At 33.1% G+C, this 24,562-nt stretch overlaps 1 protein-coding gene across 2 annotated transcripts; it reads right to left on the bottom strand.

The window, feature by feature from the left end:
- Positions 1-7,969: 7,969 nt before the first annotated feature.
- LOC111602417 (microtubule-associated protein Jupiter) lies at positions 7,970-15,504 on the bottom strand. 2 transcript variants are annotated; one of them, XM_023319455.2, is made up of 6 exons: positions 15,428-15,504; positions 14,953-15,044; positions 9,691-9,824; positions 9,133-9,165; positions 8,393-8,638; positions 7,970-8,329 (listed from the first exon to the last, which is right to left on the bottom strand). In XM_023319455.2, the coding sequence occupies exons 2-6, from the start codon at positions 15,012-15,014 to the stop codon at positions 8,193-8,195; spliced, it is 612 nt and encodes a 203-aa protein (XP_023175223.1). In that variant the 5' UTR covers positions 15,015-15,044; positions 15,428-15,504; the 3' UTR covers positions 7,970-8,192. The 2 variants fall into 2 exon arrangements, with proteins under 2 accessions (XP_023175223.1, XP_023175240.1); XM_023319472.2 differs by lacking the exon at positions 9,133-9,165 and having other exon boundaries at positions 15,428-15,499.
- Between the last annotated feature and the right edge of the window lie 9,058 nt (positions 15,505-24,562).

Genomic DNA, 24,562 nt, shown 5'->3' with positions numbered 1-24,562 from the left:
TGCTATAAGTGAAGTGACTGACTGACAAAAGTTGATTGCTATAAGTGAAGTGACTGACTGACAAAAAGCTGATTGCTATATACGAAGTGTCTGCCTGACAAACAGCTGATTGCTATATATGAAGTGACTGACAAAAAGCTGATTGCTATATATGAAGTGACTGACTGACAAAAAGCTGATTGCTATATATGAAGTGACTGACTGACAAAAGCTGATTGCTATAAGTGAAGTGACTGACTGACAAAAAGCTGATTGCTATATATAAAGTGACTTACTGACAAAAAGCTGATTGCTATATTTGAACTGAATGACTGACAAAAAGCTGATTACTATATACGAAATGCCTGACTGACAAAAGGCTGATTGCTATACATGAAGTGACTTACTGACAAAAAGCTGATTCTTCATATATAGCTGATTGCTATATATAAAGTGACTTACTGACAAAAAGCTGATTGCTATATATGAACTGAATGACTGACAAAAAGCTGATTGCTATATAAGAAATGACTGACTGACAAAAAGCTGATTGCTATAAGTGAAGTGACTGATTGACAAAAAGCTGATTGCTATATATAAAGTGACTTACTGACAAAAAGCTGATTGCTATATATGAAGTGACTGACTGTCAAAAAGCTGATTGCTATAAATGAAGTGACTGACTGACAAAAAGCTGATTGCTATACATGAAGTGACTGACTGACAAAAGCTGACTGCTATATACGAAGTGTCTGCCTGACAAACAGCCGATTGCTATATATGAAGTGACTGACAAAAGCTGATTGCTATATATGAAGTGACTGACTGTCAAAAAGCTGATTGCTATAAATGAAGTGACTGACTGACAAAAAGCCGATTGCTCTATATTAAGTGACTGACTGACAAAAAGCTGATTGCTATAAATGATATGACTGAGTGACAAAAAGCTGATTGCGATATATGAAGTGACTGACTGACAAAAAGCTGATTGCTATAAATGATATGACTGACTGACAATAAGCTGATTGCTATACATGAAGTGACTGACTGACAAAAAGCTGATTGCTATACATGAAGTGCCTGCCTGACAAAAAGCTGATTGCTATGAATGAAGTGACTGACTGACAAAAAGCTGTTTGCTATAAATGATATGACTGACTAACAAAAAGCTGATTACTATATATGAAGTGACTGACTGACATAAGCTGATTGCAATATATGAAGTGACTGACTGTCAAAAAGCTGATTGCTATAAATGAAATAACTGACTGACGAAAAGCTGATTGCTATATATAAAGTGACTTACTGACAAAAAGCTGATTGCTATATACGAAGTGTCTGCCTGACAAACAGCTGATTGCTATATATGAAGTGACTGACAAAAAGCTGATTGCTATATATGAAGTGACTGACTGACAAAAAGCTGATTGCTATATACGAAGTGTCTGCCTGACAAACAGCTGATTGCTATATATGAAGTGACTGACAAAAAGCTGATTGCTATATATGAAGTGACTGACTGACAAAAAGCTGATTGCTATATATGAAGTGACTGACTGACAAAAGCTGATTGCTATATACGAAGTGTCTGCCTGACAAACAGCTGATTGCTATATATGAAGTGACTGACAAAAAGCTGATTGCTATATATGAAGTGACTGACTGACAAAAAGCTGATTGCTATATATGAAGTGACTGACTGACAAAAGCTGATTGCTATAAGTGAAGTGACTGACTGACAAAAAGCTGATTGCTATATATAAAGTGACTTACTGACAAAAAGCTGATTGCTATATTTGAACTGAATGACTGACAAAAAGCTGATTACTATATACGAAATGCCTGACTGACAAAAGGCTGATTGCTATACATGAAGTGACTTACTGACAAAAAGCTGATTCTTCATATATAGCTGATTGCTATATATAAAGTGACTTACTGACAAAAAGCTGATTGCTATATATGAACTGAATGACTGACAAAAAGCTGATTGCTATATAAGAAATGACTGACTGACAAAAAGCTGATTGCTATAAGTGAAGTGACTGACTGACAAAAAGCTGATTGCTATATATAAAGTGACTTACTGACAAAAAGCTGATTGCTATATATGAAGTGACTGACTGTCAAAAAGCTGATTGCTATAAATGAAGTGACTGACTGACAAAAAGCTGATTGCTATACATGAAGTGACTGACTGACAAAAGCTGACTGCTATATACGAAGTGTCTGCCTGACAAACAGCCGATTGCTATATATGAAGTGACTGACTGTCAAAAAGCTGATTGCTATAAATGAAGTGACTGACTGACAAAAAGCCGATTGCTCTATATTAAGTGACTGACTGACAAAAAGCTGATTGCTATAAATGATATGACTGAGTGACAAAAAGCTGATTGCGATATATGAAGTGACTGACTGACAAAAAGCTGATTGCTATAAATGATATGACTGACTGACAATAAGCTGATTGCTATACATGAAGTGACTGACTGACAAAAAGCTGATTGCTATACATGAAGTGCCTGCCTGACAAAAAGCTGATTGCTATGAATGAAGTGACTGACTGACAAAAAGCTGTTTGCTATAAATGATATGACTGACTAACAAAAAGCTGATTACTATATATGAAGTGACTGACTGACATAAGCTGATTGCAATATATGAAGTGACTGACTGTCAAAAAGCTGATTGCTATAAATGAAATAACTGACTGACGAAAAGCTGATTGCTATATATAAAGTGACTTACTGACAAAAAGCTGATTGCTATATATGAACTGAATGACTGACAAAAAGCTGATTGCTATATACGAAATGACTGACTGACAAAAAGCTGATTGCTATATATGAAGTGACTGATTGACAAAAAGCTGATTGCTATATATGAAGTGACTGACTGACAAAAAGCTGATTGCTTTATGTGAAGTAACTGACTGACGAAAAGCTGAAAGAATTATACGAAGTGACTGAGTGATAAAATGCTGATTGCTATAAATTGAAATGACTGACTGACCAATGGCTGATTCCCATATATGACTGACGAAAAGCTGATTGCTATATGAAGTGACTGACTGACAAAACGCTGATTGCTAGAAATAAAATGACTGACTGACAAAAAGCTGATTGCTATATATGAAGTGACTGACTGACAAAAGCTCATTGCTCTATATGAAGTGACTGACTGACAAAAAGCTGAATGCTATAGTCACTGACTGACAAAAAGCCGATTGCTCTATATTAAGTGACTGACTGACAAAAAGCTGATTGCTATAAATGATATGACTGACTGACAAAAAGCTGATTGCTATATATGAAGTGACTGACTGACAAAAAGCTGATTGCTATAAATGATATGACTGACTGACAAAAAGCTGATTGCTATATATGAAGTGACTGACTGACAAAAAGCTGATTGCTATAAATGAAATAACTGACTGACAAAAAGCTGATTGCTATAGTCACTGACTGACAAAAAGCTGATTGCTCTATATTAAGTGACTGACTGACAAAAAGCTGATTGCTGTATATGAAGTGACTGACTGACAAAAAGCTGAATGCTGTATATGAAGTGACTGACTGACAAAAAGCTGAATGCTATAGTCACTGACTGACAAACAGCTGATTGCTATATATGAAGTGACTGACGAAAAGCTCATTGCTATATTTGAAGTTACTGAGAAAAATCTGATTGCTATATAAGAAGTAACTGGCCAAAAGCTGATTGCTATATACGAAGTGACTGACTGACAAAAAGCTGATTGTTATATATGAAGTAACTGATTGACAAAAAGCTGATTGCTATAAATTATATGACTGACTGACAAAAAGCTGATTGCTATATATGAAGTGACTGACTGACAAAAAGCTGAATGCTGTATATGAAGTGACTGACTGAGAAAAAGCTGATTGCTATTTATGAAATGACTGACAAAAAGCTGAATGCTTTATAAGAAGTGACTGACTGACAAAAATCTGAAAACAATATGTGAAATGACTTACTGACAAAGAGATGAAGGCCATTTGAAGTGACTGATAAAAAGCCGAAAACTAAATATGAAGTGACTGAATTACAAAAAGCTGAAAGGTATAATAAAGTGACATAATATGGTAGTAATTGCGATTCCTCAAATAGCAAATATGCACTCATTAGAAAGTGTATGTCTGCATGAATAAGAAAAATGCGTATCTTTGGATCGGTATCTAAATACTGAGATCGACGCGATCACATATAGGGACAGATTAAGAATGCTTGGGCATGATACCTCTTAATTTGGTTATTAAGCAAAAGATTTTAGAATTCTTAAACAAGAAATAAAATTCTCCCCAAAGCCGCTGCCACAAAACTTTTTAAGCCTTATTTAAAATAGAAATATATATAGACTAAGATTTGAGCACAAAGCAGATCCCATCCTATTTAAGTGACTAAAAAAGATAACCAGCAAAGCAATGATAGAATTTCTAAATGAATCTTTGAATATCATTCTTTCAGCCATAGACAAAGGTTCTCCAGTTTGGAAACATTCCAAAATGATCAGGAAGAAACATACTAACATTCCAAATATAATAGAAAATTACAATTGTTTTTCAACAGTCGAAGAACTGCTCAATCATTTAGCCTAAGCCATAGCTTTGCAGCAGGGCTCGGTAAAGTACAGCAAGCTAGTATTAGTAAATCCTCAATATGACTACTTTTTAGGTACCATTACAAATATACTTAAAGTGATAATAATGAATGTCTTTTGGAATATCTTTTTATACAATGCAATTGCATCTGCAGAACAAAAAGCCGTTCCAATTCTCAAACAATTAAGAGAGTATCCAAAGTCCAAAATTTAAGTTTTATAATTATCAATATGGCGGAGAATAAAGAAATGGTATAATGGTGTAGTGCATGTCGCATACAGTTTATGAGATCGTCTTGTGTATACGCACGTAGAGACGGATATGGTTAGAACGACCCAGCTCGCCGTCCTGATCTTTAAATTATGGTGTCTGCCTATTAGAAACATTTTTACAATATTATTATATATTAATTATTATATCCCGGACCCCTTTTTAAATGAGTTCGGAAGATACATGCACTAGAAATACAATGAAAAATATCTTTAAAGAGTGTATGTTGCTGCGGGTACATGAACACTTATTACGGTTGGTAATTAGAAATATATCCTGAATATGAGTTTTGTAATTGATTCGAATGCGCTCAGCAAATAAACTGTGAAAATTAATATTTGGTATTGCGAAATTGACCATACATGACAAAGTTTAGGGTATGCACAGTTGCCTACAAATTAGCGCCATCTGTCGTTGTTATGGGCTACTTATCCGATATCCACACCTTCCTGCCATCGTCAACTCTCTTTGCATATTTAGCAAAGACGCAAGCCTTTAAAGGGCGTCGTTCCACTGCTGTCTGTGCTAGCACCAGTGGGTATTACATAAAATTCTTTCAACGCCCCCTTCATATTTATTCATATTTAACATTTTCCACATCATTTTTGCTACAGTGCAATCATTTTGATCTAGTCGACTCTAGTCCAGATAATATAAAAAGATGATTACAGAAACATTTTATGAAAATATTGTAATTAGAGATAATTTAATTTGTTGGTGTGTGGTCCGCTTAACGGCATCAAGATTTCGTATCTGAATCCACTATTTCAGGTGCGGCAAATATTATTACAAGTTTTCAAATATTTTTTGATGTAGTAAATGGAGCTTTTTACGTTCAACGCACTGATACGGAAAATCACAATCTTTGAATCATACGATGACGTTTCACAGTACGAAAAAGCTTCTTCATTATTACATCTCCATCTCCATCTTCTGTCCAAATGGCGGTGCTCCTTACGTTGCTAATGAGTATTGTTATCATACTATAAGAACACCATGTTTGTGTATTATTTAACGTTTTTATTTTCTAATAGTTTTAAGTATTAGTAGTTTTTTTACACTCGTTCACGAAGTGAACAGAAGTAAGAGACTAGAATATCATATCATATCATATCATATATATCATATCATTTATTGCATTAAGCATTAAGCATAATGCCGGCTTAACCTCTATTATATTGATAAAATCTTTTATTGTTGGAAATCAGGAAAAACTAGAAATGTTTACAACTATTGATGTACTAGACTGACTGGACTGACAAAAAAATTATATATCGCCACCTAGAAGGGTAGTGGAGATAATTAATCACACAAGCGTATCAACCAAATTTATGTGTCAAATATTATTTCGTGAAGGAGTCTATTGAGTTTTATAGATATTTTCCGTATTTTCTTGCCTTAATGGCTGGACCTGACAATTTAATGCTTATTTGCAGACGAGATCACTAAGCGTCATTAATTCTTATTTTGTTCATAGACGCTATTTTTCGAATCTGGTGTTACGGTTTTAGTTGAAAATTGTAGAAGATGCAATTTCACACAATATATCTACGGTTGTGGCTAAGTAAGTCTGCAGATATTTTTTACGAACACATTCAAAATTAGTAATCTCTAGTTAAATAGCAAGGATATGTTCTGCGTCCAAATATATGTATATAGTTATATATATTGACTGTTTTACGTCAGTATACTCTTTCTAAGAGTTGGTCAAAAATTATATATCCACGACTATTAGATATGGAATATGCCAGATATATTATTTACCTGATTTGTCACGCCTAGGAATTCAACTCACAACTCATCGGCGACGCCAGTCTTCGCTTACAACACAGTCAGTTCTCTGCTTGGAGGAGTCAAATAAAAACAAACGTTGCATATGACAATTCAAACACAGTTAAATCGACATTGCGATTCTTTGAATAGAAAAGAATGTGTGCAATTGTTATAGAGAAAGCGCGTATGCTTCATATGCTTCGTATGGCTCAGCTTTGATCTACATATTATACTGAATATTTGCCAGTCTAGTAAAAATGCAAATTCATATATGACCTATATTTGCAACTGACATATTTACGCACAGAAATACGGACAGATCTTGATAAAAAATATATATATTTTTCTTCCTCTCTTTACTTATTTCTTAAGTATACAATTCTATAAAGTATATATATTTTTTATCAGTAATTTGTAATACCAGCAATCACGAATTCCACTATATAAAGAAACCGAATTGTGAGTTTTCTGTTCCTATTCTGACATTGTTGTACAGACTACATACAAAATTAGGATAATTTGAAAATAAATAGTAAAATGCAGCATATAAAGGCGATCTAATCGAGAATGTAAGCTTACCAAAAGAAACAATCAATCAGTTTTGGCTTTGCAACCATTTTAACTTATTAAGACATAATAGTAATAAGAACTTAATTGGAGTTCATAGACATTTTTCATCCCGAGCAGTATTGACTAGATCACGTTAGACATTGTGCAAGTTAATGCAAAGCAAAATTGACTAAATAATCCATTTCCCTTAAAGCATCTAGGAAAACACTCAGACGTGAGGAAAGCGGAAATAAGAAAATTATTACCACGTTTCATCTGTATAACACTTATACAAATAAAGCCTGATATGATTTCAATAACCTAGAGTAATATAATAGTTAATTGAGTTAAATAAGTAAAAAATGAGTGTTGCATAGAAATGAATGTAAATTTTATTTCGTTACCTACTGAACAAGGCATTTATATTAATATCGTAGTATTAGAATGATAATATCGTAGTACATTTTTAATGAATGATTTTGTGTAAGGTTTTGACAATATATATTGTATGTATGATGAGCTTAGACTGTAAATAAACGAAATTCAAAATGTTATAGTGCACATAATATGTTTACATACGTATATGTAATATTGGATATAGCAACATTTAAAATAAATAAATATTTTGATATAATATTAAAATGGTTCGTGGTGTAATGATTCTTGGCTTGGTAATGCAGATAAGACCGACATTGAGCAGCTATGTTAACATTGTTATAGCGTAGCGGTCTCATTTTTTAATACACATAGATCGTATGCTGTATAATTGCTGGTTTTTTTTTCAAGTTTTTGTTTGAATGCCGATCAATCGATATGGATGGTCTTCTGCAGTTTCTTATTACTTAAAATGCTACGTCTAGTTTTTGCGTATGTAGATAGAAGGGGGTTCCGTTTTTTGTTTGAGAATATATTTGTTTGCAAGGCTGTCTGTTATCTGCTCATTTACTGTGCACATCTACCATGCTGTCTTTTATCGGGAGTCTCTGTAATTTTGAATTACCAGAGTCCCGATGAATAACCACCAGGTGGGATACGATTCTTGTTGATAACTTGACTCCCGCCGTTGATATGACCTGGTTGTATGTAATCAGTACCGCCAGCTTTGTATCCCTCTCCTGTAACGGGATTACCTTCTGAGGTATAAAGAATATTCAGAATATAATGACAATAGTTAGTGCATCAGTTGAAATGCTTACCTGATCTTATGCCTCCATTAATTTTAAGATTCTCAGTTGAAGAAGATACAGAAGATGATGCAGATGAAACGGAACCACTTTTTCCGTTATAATTTCCCTTGGAATTTAATTGAGCAGTATTCGGATTTTGTCCAAAGGGAATGCTGCTTTTCATGTGATTCTTTCCAGGTGTTACGGGACGAGCCGGTTCTCCAAACAATCGCGAGTATGAGTCAACTGGTTTTTGACCTCGACGTGGTGTATCACCTGGTTTGTACATTAGAAAATTTTCAGTTAAAATCATTGTAGTTTTGTCTTGTTTGCACACCAAATCAAAATAAAATAAAAATCATAATGTTAGCTTTTTAACATTAATAAATAAAATTTTGCATAAAATATAATAAATAAGTTAGCTAACGACAAAAGTCGAACCTTTTCGACTAGAACAATCGTAAAACAGCTCTGCTTGTAGTATATAAGAATACATTAGGAGGGGCAATTAATTTTGGATTGCGGGTTTGATATTTAGTTTCATAATAGACTTGTGAAGATCAATTTGTGCCTCTCATGCCTGTGTGTATGCAGTGTATTAGAATCGTGCTTGAAAGTAATGTGAGCGTAATGAGGGATCCTCTTTGAACTGTGACTCGTCACAACATTGTATTTATTTTGCACACTTGAATTATTAAATAACAAATCAATAATAACAAAGTTAAAAACAAAGATTTGTTAAGTCCAACAATTTATATTTATTTATATACCAATGAAATAGAATCTGTGAGCTCCTTGCCGCACTGTAAAGATATATAGAAAAAGAAAGAGAGAAAAGGGAAAACGGGAAATATTCCATCAAAATATATGCTATCAATAGCAATGTTCGGAAAATTAAAAATGGTCAAAGCATTATTGGAGAACAAAGGAACTTTAATATCTGGAAATCTGGAATCTGGAAACTTCAAAAGATAACCCATTTACAGCAATTTATAACTTGTGCTTCTGTTTATCACCTTCTAAATTATGGTGAATGAATGAATATATATTTTTTAATATTTGCTTATTATTCGTTCTATATATTTTTTATTTGTGATTTCCTTTAGTTTTCAAAATACGTCGTTTACCAAATTTCAGCATCATAAGTAGATCACGCATCACCAATTAGAAAGTTCATCAGGACAAATTATTTTATTAAAAAAAATTACCATTTGTAAGACAACATTCTAAGTTTATGTAAAAGGGTAGTAAAGAATACCAAACAAAGCGAAATTGAGCCTATGTATATGTAAAAGTATTTGTAATATTATACAGCAAGCACTTCTTACCGTTGTTCTTCTGAGCGGCATCTTTATCGGCAGAGAATATATTCGAGGCCATTAGGTTTTTGCTGTTCCTTGGAGTTTGAGGCATATCGGATCCAAAAATGTCACTTGAGACTCCACCAGGCGCCCTCAATACTCTGGAAGTCGAAATAGATTTTTGTAGTTAGTTTTTGTCTAATTAGAGATTATAGAATCATAATTTTAAAACTTTAAAAGCATATAAAAAATCATTTTATTTCGATTAAGCCATTTCTCTTGATTCTTTATTATCTAAACGTGTAATATATAAAGGTTCTTAATTTTCTCTATCACTAACAGAAAACTAAAGCAATTAATGAAATATTCAAATATTTATTCGAAATTACTAAGATTAAATAATAGTAAAAAAAATAGTAATAAAAAAAATAATAATACATAATAATAATAATAATAAATAGTAATAATAATAATAATAAATAATAATAACAATAATAATAAATAGTAGTGCAATAATATATGTTTTTGTTTTAATTTTTGTTTTAAATATATATTTTTGCACATTGGTATTCAAGTGAAACGGTCAATTTACATAAACAATATATTGGTATACACCAAGTTACTAAACATAAAAAAACTCTAAAATTAAAAAAGAAGAATTCAAATCAACTGTTTAGTTAACCGACTAAACATGCAGTAGTTGAGAAGCTGAAACTGTTAGTGCAAGTCAGTTTACTTTCGAAAGCCTTTCACATATGCAATGCAGCTCAGAGGCAAATCTGAAATTATGTTTTTCCATTGATCAGAGAATGTAAAAACAGCAAAAAAATAAACTTGACCGGTAAGTATTCGCTGTGCAGATGGTCCATGTGCCATCAGCAACCGACGCTGGCTAAACTTGCTCTCGGAGACAGTCAATAGACACTTAGAGATTTTACCTAGTTTATTCGAGACAAAGCTTAAATTGCATTGAGTCAAATTCAGCGATAATGTTAAAACACTTTTATATGAAACCTTAAAGTAAAAGTTGTTTGATGTTAAGTTAACGTTGCGACAACGATTTACTTTTGACAAACACTCGCACTTGATTTACCATTTCTGTTGGGTATATATAGGATATATATCATCTATCATATAGTCTCTTCTCTTTGTATATAACCATATTTCAGAACTATTTATTTTCTGATTTTTATTAACATTTGTAAGTATTCTGTCATTGTAGTATAAGTTTTATATAAAAATAAACAATGAGTGAGAATATAAAAAAGGGTTTCTGATTGTTTTTATGTAAACTTTGGTTTATCGACACATATAATTTCTCCATCTTTAGGGAAATACGCCATAATTGGAACTCCCTTAGATTTTGTACCCAATATTGTTCGATGAATCAATTCAATAGTGTATATTGTCAAACTTACATTATAATGTTCAGGCAATCAACAAAGAATAAATAACCCTATCTGGGGGCAGGGGAAGATGAAAAATTTGTAAAAGAAAACAAAATAAATGGTGTGGATACATACACTATTATGAGACTAAGGCTCCAAAACTATGACTTTTCGAACGTCGATTGAAGAGGTCAACAGTAACTTAATTACTGATGCGCTTCGTGAAGGAGTATAAAAGCCTTACTCCATGGGACAGAGATATATAGTTTGTCTTTCATTTGATACACTTTACATAGATATGTACATAAGTAACAATGTTTATAATTTGGCCGTAAGGATTAAAGTCAATTTCTCTGTTATTTTTAAAGTAACAAATACAAAAAAAAAATAGAAATTTTTAAGTCGGAAGTTTCAGACACGCGGATATTGCACAAAACCAATTAACTATTTTCCCCTTTTTGGGAAAAGAGTATAGAAATAATGAATAACGACTTTGAGCTCATTCGTCTGTAACATACAAATGTCCGAGTAATTGTTCATCGGAGTTCATTTGTTGTTTTTATTGAGCTTGGGCTGCTTTTAAATGGCTGCAGTGATCTGCTCGAGCGCAACAAATAAACCGTTATTGTTGCCATGCTGCTGCTTTGTTTCATTTAAAACGTGCAACCGCAAACAAAAACATAATGAAATTTTTAAATGAAGCAGGAAAATTGAGTGCGATTGCTGCATTTTGTTTTTGTTATTTACAATGTTGTTGTATGATTTGGTTGATTTCCCTAAAACGTTGATTAGATATATCCATTATTATTGCTTGACATGCCAGAAACAATAACTGACTGCTAGATGACTCGGCTGATGGAACGGCCACTGTCTGTATTACTTTCCCTGCGCTTCGGCAGTTCGGCTGCTGTGCATTCAACCAGAGTTTCTGTTGTTCGATGCTGCACTTTTTGATAGATTGACGGCGCAAACATTTGGAATGTTTCGAAGTTGTTAAAAATTGATCAAGTCTTAAAATCAAAAAGAAAAATGACAGCAGTCGGGTGTGAAAGACTAGCATATATATGCCCTGACCCTGGGGGAGGCAAAGTCATAAATGATCAAATAACTGAAACTCGATATATGTTTTAATGGAGTCATTTATACGGACATTAATTCAGTCAGACGGACGTTGATCTATGTGTATAATGAAGGCATGTTACTTTTCAAAAAAAAAAAAAAAAAAAACCATACCCTAAATTTCTATTTGAAGCGGTTAATGGTAAAAAACGTACCTAGTCTAAAATAATTGCTTACCGCGCAGAGAATCTGAAAATGTATAGCTGTTTGACGGCTTCACAGCAAGATTTTCAATTATCGATACTGTTTTGAGCGCTTGATCAATAATTATCGATTATATGCATAGAAAGTGTATGAACGGCAAAGAGAAAAAGAAAAGTTGCCTCACTACGTTAGCTCCACCAAACAATTATGTGCATATGTGTGAAGATCAGCAAATCTGGATAAATTCAGAATCTATTCGAATTTTTCACAGCAAAGTGAAAGTTGCCAACCACACTAGTTTATATAGTTGTGCAGGCAGGGTTCAGCTTATGCGTTTACTGATTACTAATCACCTATAATAGGGTATTTCAAGAATACCCTTACCAAACTTTGCTATCGACGGCTCATGGTTCGTCATCGATTTGCTACTATTTTTATATTCATTAACGAATCGAAATGAGCATATTGGCTTTGCTGTCTACGACCATAAAAGGCGTATATTCTACAGTTATACAGTTCAAAACTTAAAATGTAGTAACTAATTTACTGTTGACCTCTTCTATTGATCTACCAAAATGTATGTATTCAACCCTCTTGAGGTCGGGTCAAATCGAAAAACAACATATATTCCAAAGTTTTGGAGCTGAAAGCATTTAGGCCATGAATGAGATTTATGCATTATGCATTACTCTCGATAATCGTGTGTTTACCAATTTTGCAAAGATTGTTCATCACAGCTGATACCTTATACTGTAGACAGCTATATATATTATGGATATAATGTTTTCATTTTTAAAGAAATTTAAGAAATAGTTTTTGCTGCAGCTAGTAAAAGAAATGTACTAGCGACATACATATCTTGAAATAAAAATAAAATAGTCTACAAGGAATAATCGAAACAGATTTAACAAACACATTTTTTTTAATTTTTAAACAATTTAGACTTGTGCAATACCTAATGTTGATTAAGAACGAGTTTCATAATATAAATTGTTACAGATCATTTAACGAAAATCGACCAAACATCTGAATAGGAAAGCCACTGTAACTATTTCAGACAGGTACAGCAAGGTACGAAAATACTTCAAGAATGCGCAACTCATAATGTCAGTTACATGCTTCTAATGTGTAGGCAATATGAATGCCTATATATATGTATATATTATATAGTTGGTGTATTACCTTATATGTATAAATACATATAAAGTATATAAATTGAATACCAAAACGTTACCATGACTTTTCGGATATATACCGATTTTTGGCAAAAGTAATATTTTTATTTGTACTACTTTACCAGTTTGTCCTAAATAGGCACATCAATATAGTTGGCATAGCAACTACTTATTCCTTTATAGAAAAAGGAATTTTATATACAACTTTGTAAGCATGTATATGTATATCAGATGAAGCCTTAACGCTTTACAAATTGTAAGCTCTAGACTATAATGAGTCTTAGTATCAAAAGTATTATATACAGAGTGATATATTACGGAAATTATACGTTGTAAAATGTAATTTTATTATCTCATTTATATATTTTTCATTATGCAAACATATTTATTACAGAAAACTAAACATTATTGGAATTTTTTTAGTATATTTTATAAGATATGTTGAAAAATAAAACATTTGAAACATTGGGGAAATATATTTTCTATAGAAATCAATCTTATGAACAAAGGGGGCCATTGTTATGCATTGACATTGGTATTTGACTAGTAGAAGTATGCTGTATAAGATTAATCTTACATTATTCATTTATAAATTTTTATCGAAAAGCGTTTATATGTATTACAATTTTATGCACATTTTTTAATCAATTTTCTTTTAATATTTAATCAAAACAGCTTTGCCAACTTAACATGAATACGACAACAGAATCAATTACCCAGTTAGTCAAGAGCTTTATGTTTGGGCATTAGTATTACTGAAACTAGTTTGATCTGAAACTCGAGTTACAGCATTTATTTTCTTTGAAATTCAAACAGAAAAACTACAATGAAACTATCTAACTTGAGCATTTTATTTCATATTAACGATGAATTGTTAGTGTATAGATTATAATTTCCACATCCAACATATTCCAATTATTATTGTTGTTGAAGATATAATATTCCTAACCTAACACAATAAGGCCTTTAAGTTAGCGAGCAGCAGAGTATACAAAAGGCTTTATGCTACTCTACACGTGGACCTTTCACAAAAGAATTTCTTGCTTGCTCGTTTTATTATTTTAGTGATGGTAAAGAAAAGAGAAAAAGAACGTGTCATTAGGGAAATGTTCGAAATAGAGACAGTGCCGGGTTTGTTTTTGGTTTGAGAGGCAAACCAACCAGAAAACACTTTGCATGCAGAAAGTAAGCAGGGATTGAAAAGCAAATCGAAAAATCAATGAACTGCTTAGTCTTAGTGCCTCTGCTAGCAGAGGCCCAATAAAGATACGTTCTTGGCTGCCAGCTAGCACATTCGGCTGAGGAACCTGCATGCGCCTATGTGGGGGAAGCCCAAGGTGAATGCACGATAAATTACTGCACAACCACAAAACTGCATATTTTCATGTATACAGTCGCATATGTGTTCATACGTGGATTTGCGTAGGAATTTGGGGAAATCAATTTGGAAATTTAAAACTTACCTCTTTTTTGCTTTGCCGACATTGTAAAGCTCAACATGTTTGAAAGCAGCATAAGTAGCCATGCTATAAATTTGTATTTTATGTGCGTTATCCTGTTTCAATTTATATATAAATATATATTGATGTATTTAGATTGACGAAATCTTAAAGACACACGAGCACAATAAGTTTAAGGAATAGAGACAAAATTTGCAAATTTAATCTGTGTGAGCCGTCAGCTAAATTTTGAGAGGAACCTGCAAAACGTTGATGACTCATGCTGCAAGTGCTGCAGCAGATGCCTGCAACGGATGCTGTGTGCGCACGTTTGAGAAAAAATCAATAAATATATATGGTAATGACACACAGATGCAAATATCATAATTTTGTTGGAAATACTTTCTGCTCACAACTCGATAGAAATTTGCAAATTTTCAATTTTTGTTTTTGTTTTTATTTAGTTTATAATGTTTAGTAAGGAATAGAGAACACTCACAAAAGTAATTATTCACTTTTTTATTTTATATTTAATTATAAATATTTTTAGAATACACAAACTTGATTCAAATGATATGATTTAGATTCGGATTAATGCTTTAATACAAATTGCAAAGTATGAAAGCGAAGTGCTTTTAAATTTTCATTTATCTGTATACGTTGTCTGGTTTTGCGTTCGTTGACGTTGTGAACGCTTCAATATGAAGCTGATGACTGGAGTGCATCGGGAAAAGTGAAAAGCATTTATTACCACCACCAGCGGCAGCTACACGAACACCGGGCAACTCTTATCGATTCAAAAAAAAAAATAAAACTCTGAGTAAGCAAGTACAAACTCGCGCGCTCTCTGAGCGAGAGAAAGGTAGAGAGCACAGTTCGTTTAGTAAGTATACGTATGCATGTGCACAAATACATGTACACTAGTATATACTCGTCTACTGTTTGAGTTATGTTCGGGTTGTCGTCTTAAAATAAAAAACAAAGTACAGCTGATTGAAGTTAAAACCGAATAACTCTCTCTCTCCCTCTCTCTAATTTTCTCTCTCTAGTAACGTGAGCAGAACAGCAGTTCCAACATCATTTTTACAAAAGACAAGAACTTAAGTCATATATACATACATATGTATATTAAGTTACTACAAAATATCTTAAATTAAAGTATGTAGTTCAATTGTGTCGTCTTCAGTAGTTAAGCTTTTCAAGTAACAACTTAGGTCACTTTAAAACTCAACAGTTTTTCCGTTAAGGTATACAAGTTATATTTACAGTTTGCACCTATAGTTTTTGCAAACATTTTGCAAATTTTCAGATGGAGACTCTAAAGACCCCATTAAGTATTTTATTATATAGTAAAAATATTATTGAAACAACTGCTCGGCACAAGGTCTGAGGTATCTGTTAGTCTGCCATGCCCGACTAAAGCACTGTTATCTGTGTGTTGAAATATTGGAGAAAATCGGATGGGTAGTCTGTTTTGAGCTGTGCAAAAGTTTACAGGTGTTTTGCGTGTCACAATGTACCTGGCAATCATTAGAAAATTCAGAATGGATTGGCTGTCTGTGTTGATTGTATTTTTTCTTTTTAAATAAAAGGTTTAAAGGCAAACAGTTGTAAAGGGTTTTCCAAGTGCTTACGTTCGCTTTAAGGACTATCTTAATCAACAAAGTTAATGACATCTTCGGCTCAAAGCCATATTATTTTTGGCGAAAGGTAATTTTATTTAATTTACATTATTCCAGTCTCTGACAGTTGATTAAAGAAAACCACGCTGAGATAATCACAGATTGAAACGTTTCAATAATATCTTTGACTTTCTAGTTTGTGATATATATAGTTATATATATAACTATATTAATCTCTATTTTTAACACATGCCGTACCTTCGAATAGTCGAAAAGAGAAGTTGCCCAAAGTATTGTATACAAGAGCATTTAATCTTCGTCACGGCGAAAATAATTGCTCTTTCATGCTCTAACCAATGTACAAAGTAGTTACGGTTTAGTGAATCTTGGGTTTTCATTGTGTAGCTTTTCTGTGTTACCGTTAGAGCCTGTCCATTAGAAGCCGAGTGTCGGCTTCTCAAATATTAAAAAAATTCAAGACTGACTGACAGACAGACGGACGGCTGGTGCAGCATGTTGCATGTTGTATTTGGTTATGGCTTGGATATACCAAATCACTTTCATCATCAACATTAGGAGAAACTTGATATGCTATGCTGCCGGTACCAAATCAATTTTGAAATCAACTTTTAATTGGCTCCAACCAAATCAAAAATGCATTTATAAACTTTTAAGCTTCTCATTCTGTTTGAGCAATTGGCACACATTTCCGTGGAACACAGGAAGTGTACATATATTCTTGAATATGCTTTTGTTGACTTTTATTTTTACTTCACGAAACTATGACGACCTACTATGCCACACACTCACTATAACTTGGGAGTTCTGGTCAGGCTATGAGTGCAACATGACACCATCTCGGGCCAATGGAGTGCAGCAACGCCTATGCACAGTTCACTCTAGCCCACATTGCTGTAGGCCAGCCTACTGGACGAGGTTAAAAATAGATTGGTCGTCTTTCATAGATATTTCTGCTCATCGTTGTGCTCCTTTGCAACGCCTTGCCTAATTGTTGAGAAGCATCGTATGCTTTGTTGGGTCAGGAAACCAAGTTTATTCACTTATACATTATGCTTTGGAAACTGTGGGCGTTGTCAGATTGGACACCCAACAATAGTAGAGATAAAACAAAACTTGAATCATTTTTTAATTTGTATTTGTATTTGATTGTATTTGTCAGGTATTCCAGTTTAATACATACAGTACTATTCCTTTCAAAAATCCAGATACCTTTTTCTGTTGTATAGAAATATTCGTACAGCTTTTCTACACGCCTATCTATTACAAATTTGGTGAGTGTATGGCATAAAGTTGTAGCTTTAAACGCCTTTCAGACAACGCAGACAACTTTTCTTTTCTTTTTTTTTTTTTTTTTTTTTTTTTTTTGAACTGTGTATTTTAATTATAGCTACGGGCACTCCATTTCTTTTTTTTTGTCTTGCTGGCTGCTTTTTCTGATTTATTTAGATTTAGGGTAAGCATTTTCCACGTGTGTATTGTACATAGAGGTTTGGTTTATTGTTTTACTGCATTTTAACTGACAAATTACCAGGCTCATTGCTTAACTAACTAACATTAAATAGAATAATTACCCCAAAGTGTAAGACCAAATTTCAAACAAAAAACACGCTTTCCAAAAGCCTCCAAATTAGCTCAATGGAAACTGTTTTGCCCAAATCTTTGTTTTGGAAAGTAGAAGGTGGACAAGGTATATGTATATAATATTGGTGTATTCGTTTATAAAAATACTGGCTCTTTAATACACTTGAAATATTTGACTAAAGGGGATGGAAATATGTTTTTATGTTTTAGTCAATACTTACGGGACATGCACCTGAAATCTTGTAACCAACCACGCAATACTTTGTGCATAAATTAAACTAAATCAGAGTCTGCCCAAATATTGGGTCCATGACTACAATTATTAAAAATGTTAACGCCAAACGCTTAAAACTTCAAAAACTATCAGCTTTAAGAGTTGTATCAGCTTCTGACTAGGAGATACCCTAATCCATACTTTGACCGATATTTCTAATTCTGGAATGACGAAGTGTAGCCATATACAAAAGGTGTACTTCTCAGTTTTTGTATATAATTGTGACATAAATTGCTAAGAAGAAACTTATTGGATGCGAGATCAACCTAGTCGTGAGACAGATCTAGATCGATGGACAATATATAGATGGACAAGCGAATTATTTAAGATAGGTAAATAATCACTTAAGATAGTAAAAACAGATTCGACAACATTTCCATTTACTTATAATTAACCATTTATTCAATCTAATCTGTCCAACTCAAGGAACATTAATATCACAGATCACTTGTTAAGACATTCTGCCTACTCACAAAATGTAAACAGCAAGAAATAAACAAAAAACAACGTAATATTAAAAAAGAAACAATTTACAACAATTAACAATTGTGAATTACAAAAGCCCATTTTCAATTAAGTTCATTGAAAAGTTACCATTAGTGGAAAAAAAATTAAATTCAACGATTTATCGCATTTGGGAATTTATGATCAATTAATTAAGCTACGTTTAAAAAAAGACAAATTGTCAAGGCAGATAAATTAATAGCTCTCTAACTTTGTGCAATGTAACCTTATAAGTGTTGTATTTTTTATTGAAAGTCTTTGTTGGACAACCCCTCTCTCTCTCTCTCATTCAATTCTCCGTGTATGCCATCGTTTATGCATAGAAACAAGTTCAAGGAGTCTACTTTGGATCACCCAATAGGAAGGTATCCTGCAAAGCAATTTCTTCATTTCTTATAAGTTTTAAATCCAATAATAATTGAATTCCAGATGTATGTATTGTACCAAACCCCAATAAGACGACTTTTATAGACAGTAATAAGATGAGACACCAAAAGATAATTTTAGATATGAAAGGTGCTTAAGAACTTGTAATTCACGTTTCAAATATTTTAGTTTAGTAGTTGTCGAAATCGTCGACTCAATACAAACGAATTGACATTGCTAGATCGAGCCAGCTTTTCCATAAAATATAGCTTATTTTAACTATAAAACCTTTATATGTCAGGGAGTTGTGACGAAGAAGTAGCACGTTCAAAGCCTGCACCAGTTCTGTTTACAGAAAATATGGTAGACGGCGGCTCTCGACTCGACTAGAAAACACTTACTACTTTCTAGTTTTTATTGTATATAAGCACTGCGTTGTGTTGGTTTTCTTTTTATAAGTGAATAATTTTTATGGTTTTTTTATCACTTAAATTCTTGTGCACTATCCCAGCTAGCCAAGCAACCCAAACAATGACATGAAAAGCCTCTCGGCGTGGCTAGACTTTAGAGTAAATAATCTGCACTAAAGCTAACACTGCGTCCCAACTTCAATTTTGCTGTTTATTGAGTGAAAAGTGAAAGGCAATGCCAGCTGAGTTAGTTGTGCACTGTACAGCTCTTGTATAGAATTTGTTACACTCTTTGCGTGTTTAATACAGCATAGCCAAAAAATATTGTGAAATTTAATGAAGCACTAATCCGCACTTCTTACAGTCATACAAAAATTGTGTGTTGTTTCGCTGAAAACAATATAATAAATTGCATCTTTGTGCTTTCTCGTCGGGTACAACTTAATCCATACAAATAAATAAGTCCATAAAATAATTTAAATAATAATCGTTCACGTTCGATTTAAATGTTTAGTGAAGCTTAGTTAAATTCGCTAAATAATCAGCTAAACTGCTCAACATCAATTAATCAATTTATTTGAATATCCTTAAAAGGCCAGCAACACAACAATCAAAACTGCAACGAAGCCAAGTGAAACATGTTTTGTCTAAATTAAGAAAATAAATATAATCAGTATAGCATGAAAATATAAAACAAACTAGTTTCAAACGTAGGGTTTCCAATAGTGTACTCAGTTTTACATTATTTAGGCTCACCTACGAACTTTAAGAACGTAGAAACTCCCACTTCTATTCCGCGAAAATAAGTATGTGAAGAGGTATAATAGACAATCACAGAAACTATTCAAGCATACATTTCCATTAGATTGTACCAATAGAGGAAGAAGCACAGTCTGATTAAATGAAAATGTAAAAGAAAGTGCAAATGCTTTTGAGGCCATATCGGTTTAGTAGTATTTGTACCTTTTCAGCACGTGAGGAAATGTAGCAATGTTCGATTGTTTGTCGCTTTGCCTGTTTAAAACACACTGCCTCTTAGTTTGATAGCAGGCAGTGGGTACTTAGTTGCCATTGGACAACTGACAATCGACAATCGAAAAAGTTCAATAGTCTCAAAAGCTTGTGGGAAAAGTGTTTTATCATCGAAAACCTCCTCGTTTATACATATGAATTATATAAGTATGTTGTTATTCTTGCTTGAAAGGAGGTGTAGCCACTCCCATTAGGCATACATATTTTATATCACGATCAGGAATTGAGTAGATCTAGTTATTCAATAACATTAATGCTAGGTTCTAGGTATCACCTAGTTGGGTGTTAACAACTAGACCTCTTTTACTGGTTTTGTAAAAACAAGCTAGAATGCTTACAACAGGTGTTAAGTTTTGGGTCTCTCCAAGTCAGAAGCTCCTTTGTGCCCTGAGTTCTTAGTGATATTTAGCACAAAATAAACATAAACAAGCCAAGGGTTCAACAATTTTATTGATATCTCTCAAGATTATATTGAAGTCTTAAATGCTAATGAACTCTAGCCGGGCGGTCGGTATGTTCTCTCGAGAGTTGCATACAGACACATTCTCGTGTATGCCACTTATAATTCAAAAATAATTTCAAGAGCTTGCAGAGCTCAGAGCTCTCTGTTTAGTATTTATTATAGATCCATATCTGTTTCTGTTTCTCAATTATGCGTATTTTTAATTGGGATCCCGCATCGGGAAACAATCAATAAATTTGATTTCATTCGATCAATTAAAAAGAAGTAAATGAAGCAATGCAAAGCTCTAAAATTATCACAAATCTTGACATAACATACTATTTTTTCTGTAACATTTCTGATCAAGTAAAGCTACATAAATTTATATTTGTTGAAAGTTCTATTTTTTTTTTTCATTTTACTTAAGCGCTGGAATTGTTAAATGAAGCATTTATTAAACAGGTTCAGAACGTTGCTGGCCTTTCGTTTATAGTCTTTGTCGTCTCAAATTTTTTGCACCATGCATATAAAGTGGTCTCTGCCACAAAGAAACAAAGGCGACTTGAAACGGAGTGATTCACCAGTCTGGTATATAAATATGACAGTCAAACAAAGATGTATTTTATCTGGACTGAGACCAAGAATGCTAATTATAGTAGGGTGTTGCAATAACTTCGTGAATGAGTGTAAAAAGTAAAAAGTCAGTCGAGAGAGTTTAACTAAAATTTACTCTGTGTTTTGCACGGCTATTTCATATATGGTAAATACAGTTTTGAACATAAATATTCTACTTTTTATTATGTTATGTTTTTATTTTATCTTTTAATTTTGTAGGCGAAATTTGTAGCATTTAGCTACACCTTCACTTGGATGGATCAACTGAGGTCACTGAACTCAACAATCAACAAGTTTTATATTTATGTCTTTGGAAAATTCAAACAACAATAAACTACACGATCGTATTTCTACAATTACTTATATGCATAAATATCTACATATTTTTTATTCGTTTATTTATACAATACTGGGCTAAATACTTACAGATAGTTAATCACACGTTAGCCAAGTTTGGTTTAATAAATTGACTTTTCTTTCAAAATATTGAATCAATAAATACATACTTAAACATTTACTCATTTGTTTTTACTAATATCTATTTTCCTATTACGCGAAACTTCGATTGTGTTTATCCCCTGATCTTATAGTAAATGAATATAATGATTATGTACAAATGTATTTAACACGCAGAGGGAGGCGTGGAAGAACCCATAAGGTATATATATTCTTGAGCAGGACGACAAGCCGAGTCGATTGAGCCCTGATTGTCTGTCCGTGTGTGTTAACGCGTCGATATCAGCATCTATAAGAGCTAGAGGCTTGACATTTTATTTGTAGGTCCGTGGTTAAAAATAATCGAATTCAAATTTTCATTAAAATCAATTAAGTAAAGCAGAAGTTATTAAACAAAACGTTTGGACAATTTGCAAAAGCCCTCATTTTTCGTATACATGTGCACACATAATTCAAATGCGTGTATTCTTTTCTATTAGAAGATTTTAAATTGCGATTGAATTGTGCTTGAATTATCAGCTGTTAATTAAGTTAAGGTTTCCCATTTCTTCCACAAACCGTGAAGTGGCGGTGTTGGTAGAGGCGACACTCTTTGATGCGCTTTGCATACTCAATCTTAGTGTCTTAATGTCGGTTTTTTTTTTTTAATACTCGATAAAACTGTTGAAAACGCAGATAGGACTGGGATCAGGGTATCTCCTAGTCGGGCATACCGAATTGTTTTTTTTTTGTTTTACTATAATCATATGTGACTTCTCTGACAATATAAATATCAATGAAAGTACCGTTACATATTTTATTCAATGTTGTTTTCGCGGTAAGAGCTTGTAGTCTCTTCGTGCCCAAAATAGAGCACCCAAATTCAGTTTTGAACATCTCATTCAATTTGGCAATCACAGTTATACTTTCTTCTTGTTTTATGTTAGATACAAGCTACGTTAGATACAAGCAATTTTTAAAATCGCAGTTCGGACGCGGTTCAGAGTATCATCTGGTCTGGCTCGCCCGACTAGAACTTTCTTACTTCTTTTACATTTGTCTACAAAAATTATGTTTATTAAATTTTGAGAGTTACAGCAGCATTAGTTATGGAAATGTAATGACTAAAAATGGTAGGACTATCCTTCAAATAGTTAAGATAATATTGAGCATGAAGTATAAAAGGGGGGAGACAACTTTATGATGCCCAGTGTATACAATATAAACAACTGAACTTATTTTTAAATAGATCAATAAATCAAAGTCTTATTCAATTTCACACAATATAAATGAAAATGGTTGTATCAGCATGGGTAATTCCATTTCTATTAAGATCCATGAGATCATTTATGAGTTGACACAACTTTTGGATTATCTAAATATAGATAACAGCACATGAAGATTCCAATAATTGAGGAAAATCATTTTTATAGATATACAAAACCAGCCCGAATATAAATACAATAAGGTCATACGACCTCCGATGTGCCCAACCAAGCGTATATATGAAACATCAATAAATAAGATAAATGCTGTGGAACTGTCACCAAGTAAGGATATAATTGATATTTTTATTTGATACATTATAGACGCATACATACATACATTTTATTTTATTTATTTTTATTCTATTTAAGCTCTTTAGGGATCGTCATTGATTATTGTGTGCAGTACCACTTTCGAGACAGCGCACATTTTATCACATTTAACACATACATATATTTAAATTAATGGAATTTAATATGTATGAATATACCAATATGAATGTACCAAAACGAAATGTGATCGATTCTTGGATTTTATTTTAGTATATAGCGAAATTACAGGAGTTCCACACGGTTTTCACATTAGTTGATGATGCTAATCTCTCTCTTTCTTTTTCTCCTTTTCTCTGTCTAACTTCTCTTTCACTGTGTCGCTTGGCTCTAGAATCTCAATTAAGGAGTAAGGTAACGCAATAAATATATACGCTTGTTAGACGCCAAAGCAACAGCAGAGTAAGCCCGAGCCAACACGCAAGGCCTAGCCCATAGCTCGAACTATAGGCATACACATAAGTTAAGTTCAATGCACTTTTCTGCCGGTTGCACATTGACGGCTACATAGGTAAAACAATGAAGTCGCGTGACTTCTTAGCCACCAATACTTGTGTAAATCAAATAAATATATGAGATACTACACACCGAGAGGCCACTAAGTGTAAAAACAGCCTAACTAATACTCATGCATTCCGAACGCCCTTTCAGCTTTACATGCAAGTGTATTGGATATATAGAAACGAGTGGATGGGACAATGTACTGGCCGGAAATATACCCAGAAACTTCTAAGGGT

The sequence above is a fragment of the Drosophila hydei genome, unplaced genomic scaffold (assembly GCF_003285905.1).
Source record: "Drosophila hydei strain 15085-1641.00,03,60 unplaced genomic scaffold, DhydRS2 tig00008139-arrow-pilon, whole genome shotgun sequence".
Classification (NCBI taxonomy): Eukaryota; Metazoa; Arthropoda; class Insecta; order Diptera; family Drosophilidae; genus Drosophila; species Drosophila hydei.
Note: the sequence above shows the minus strand (reverse complement) of the source record. Positions and strands in the feature narration are given on the sequence as shown.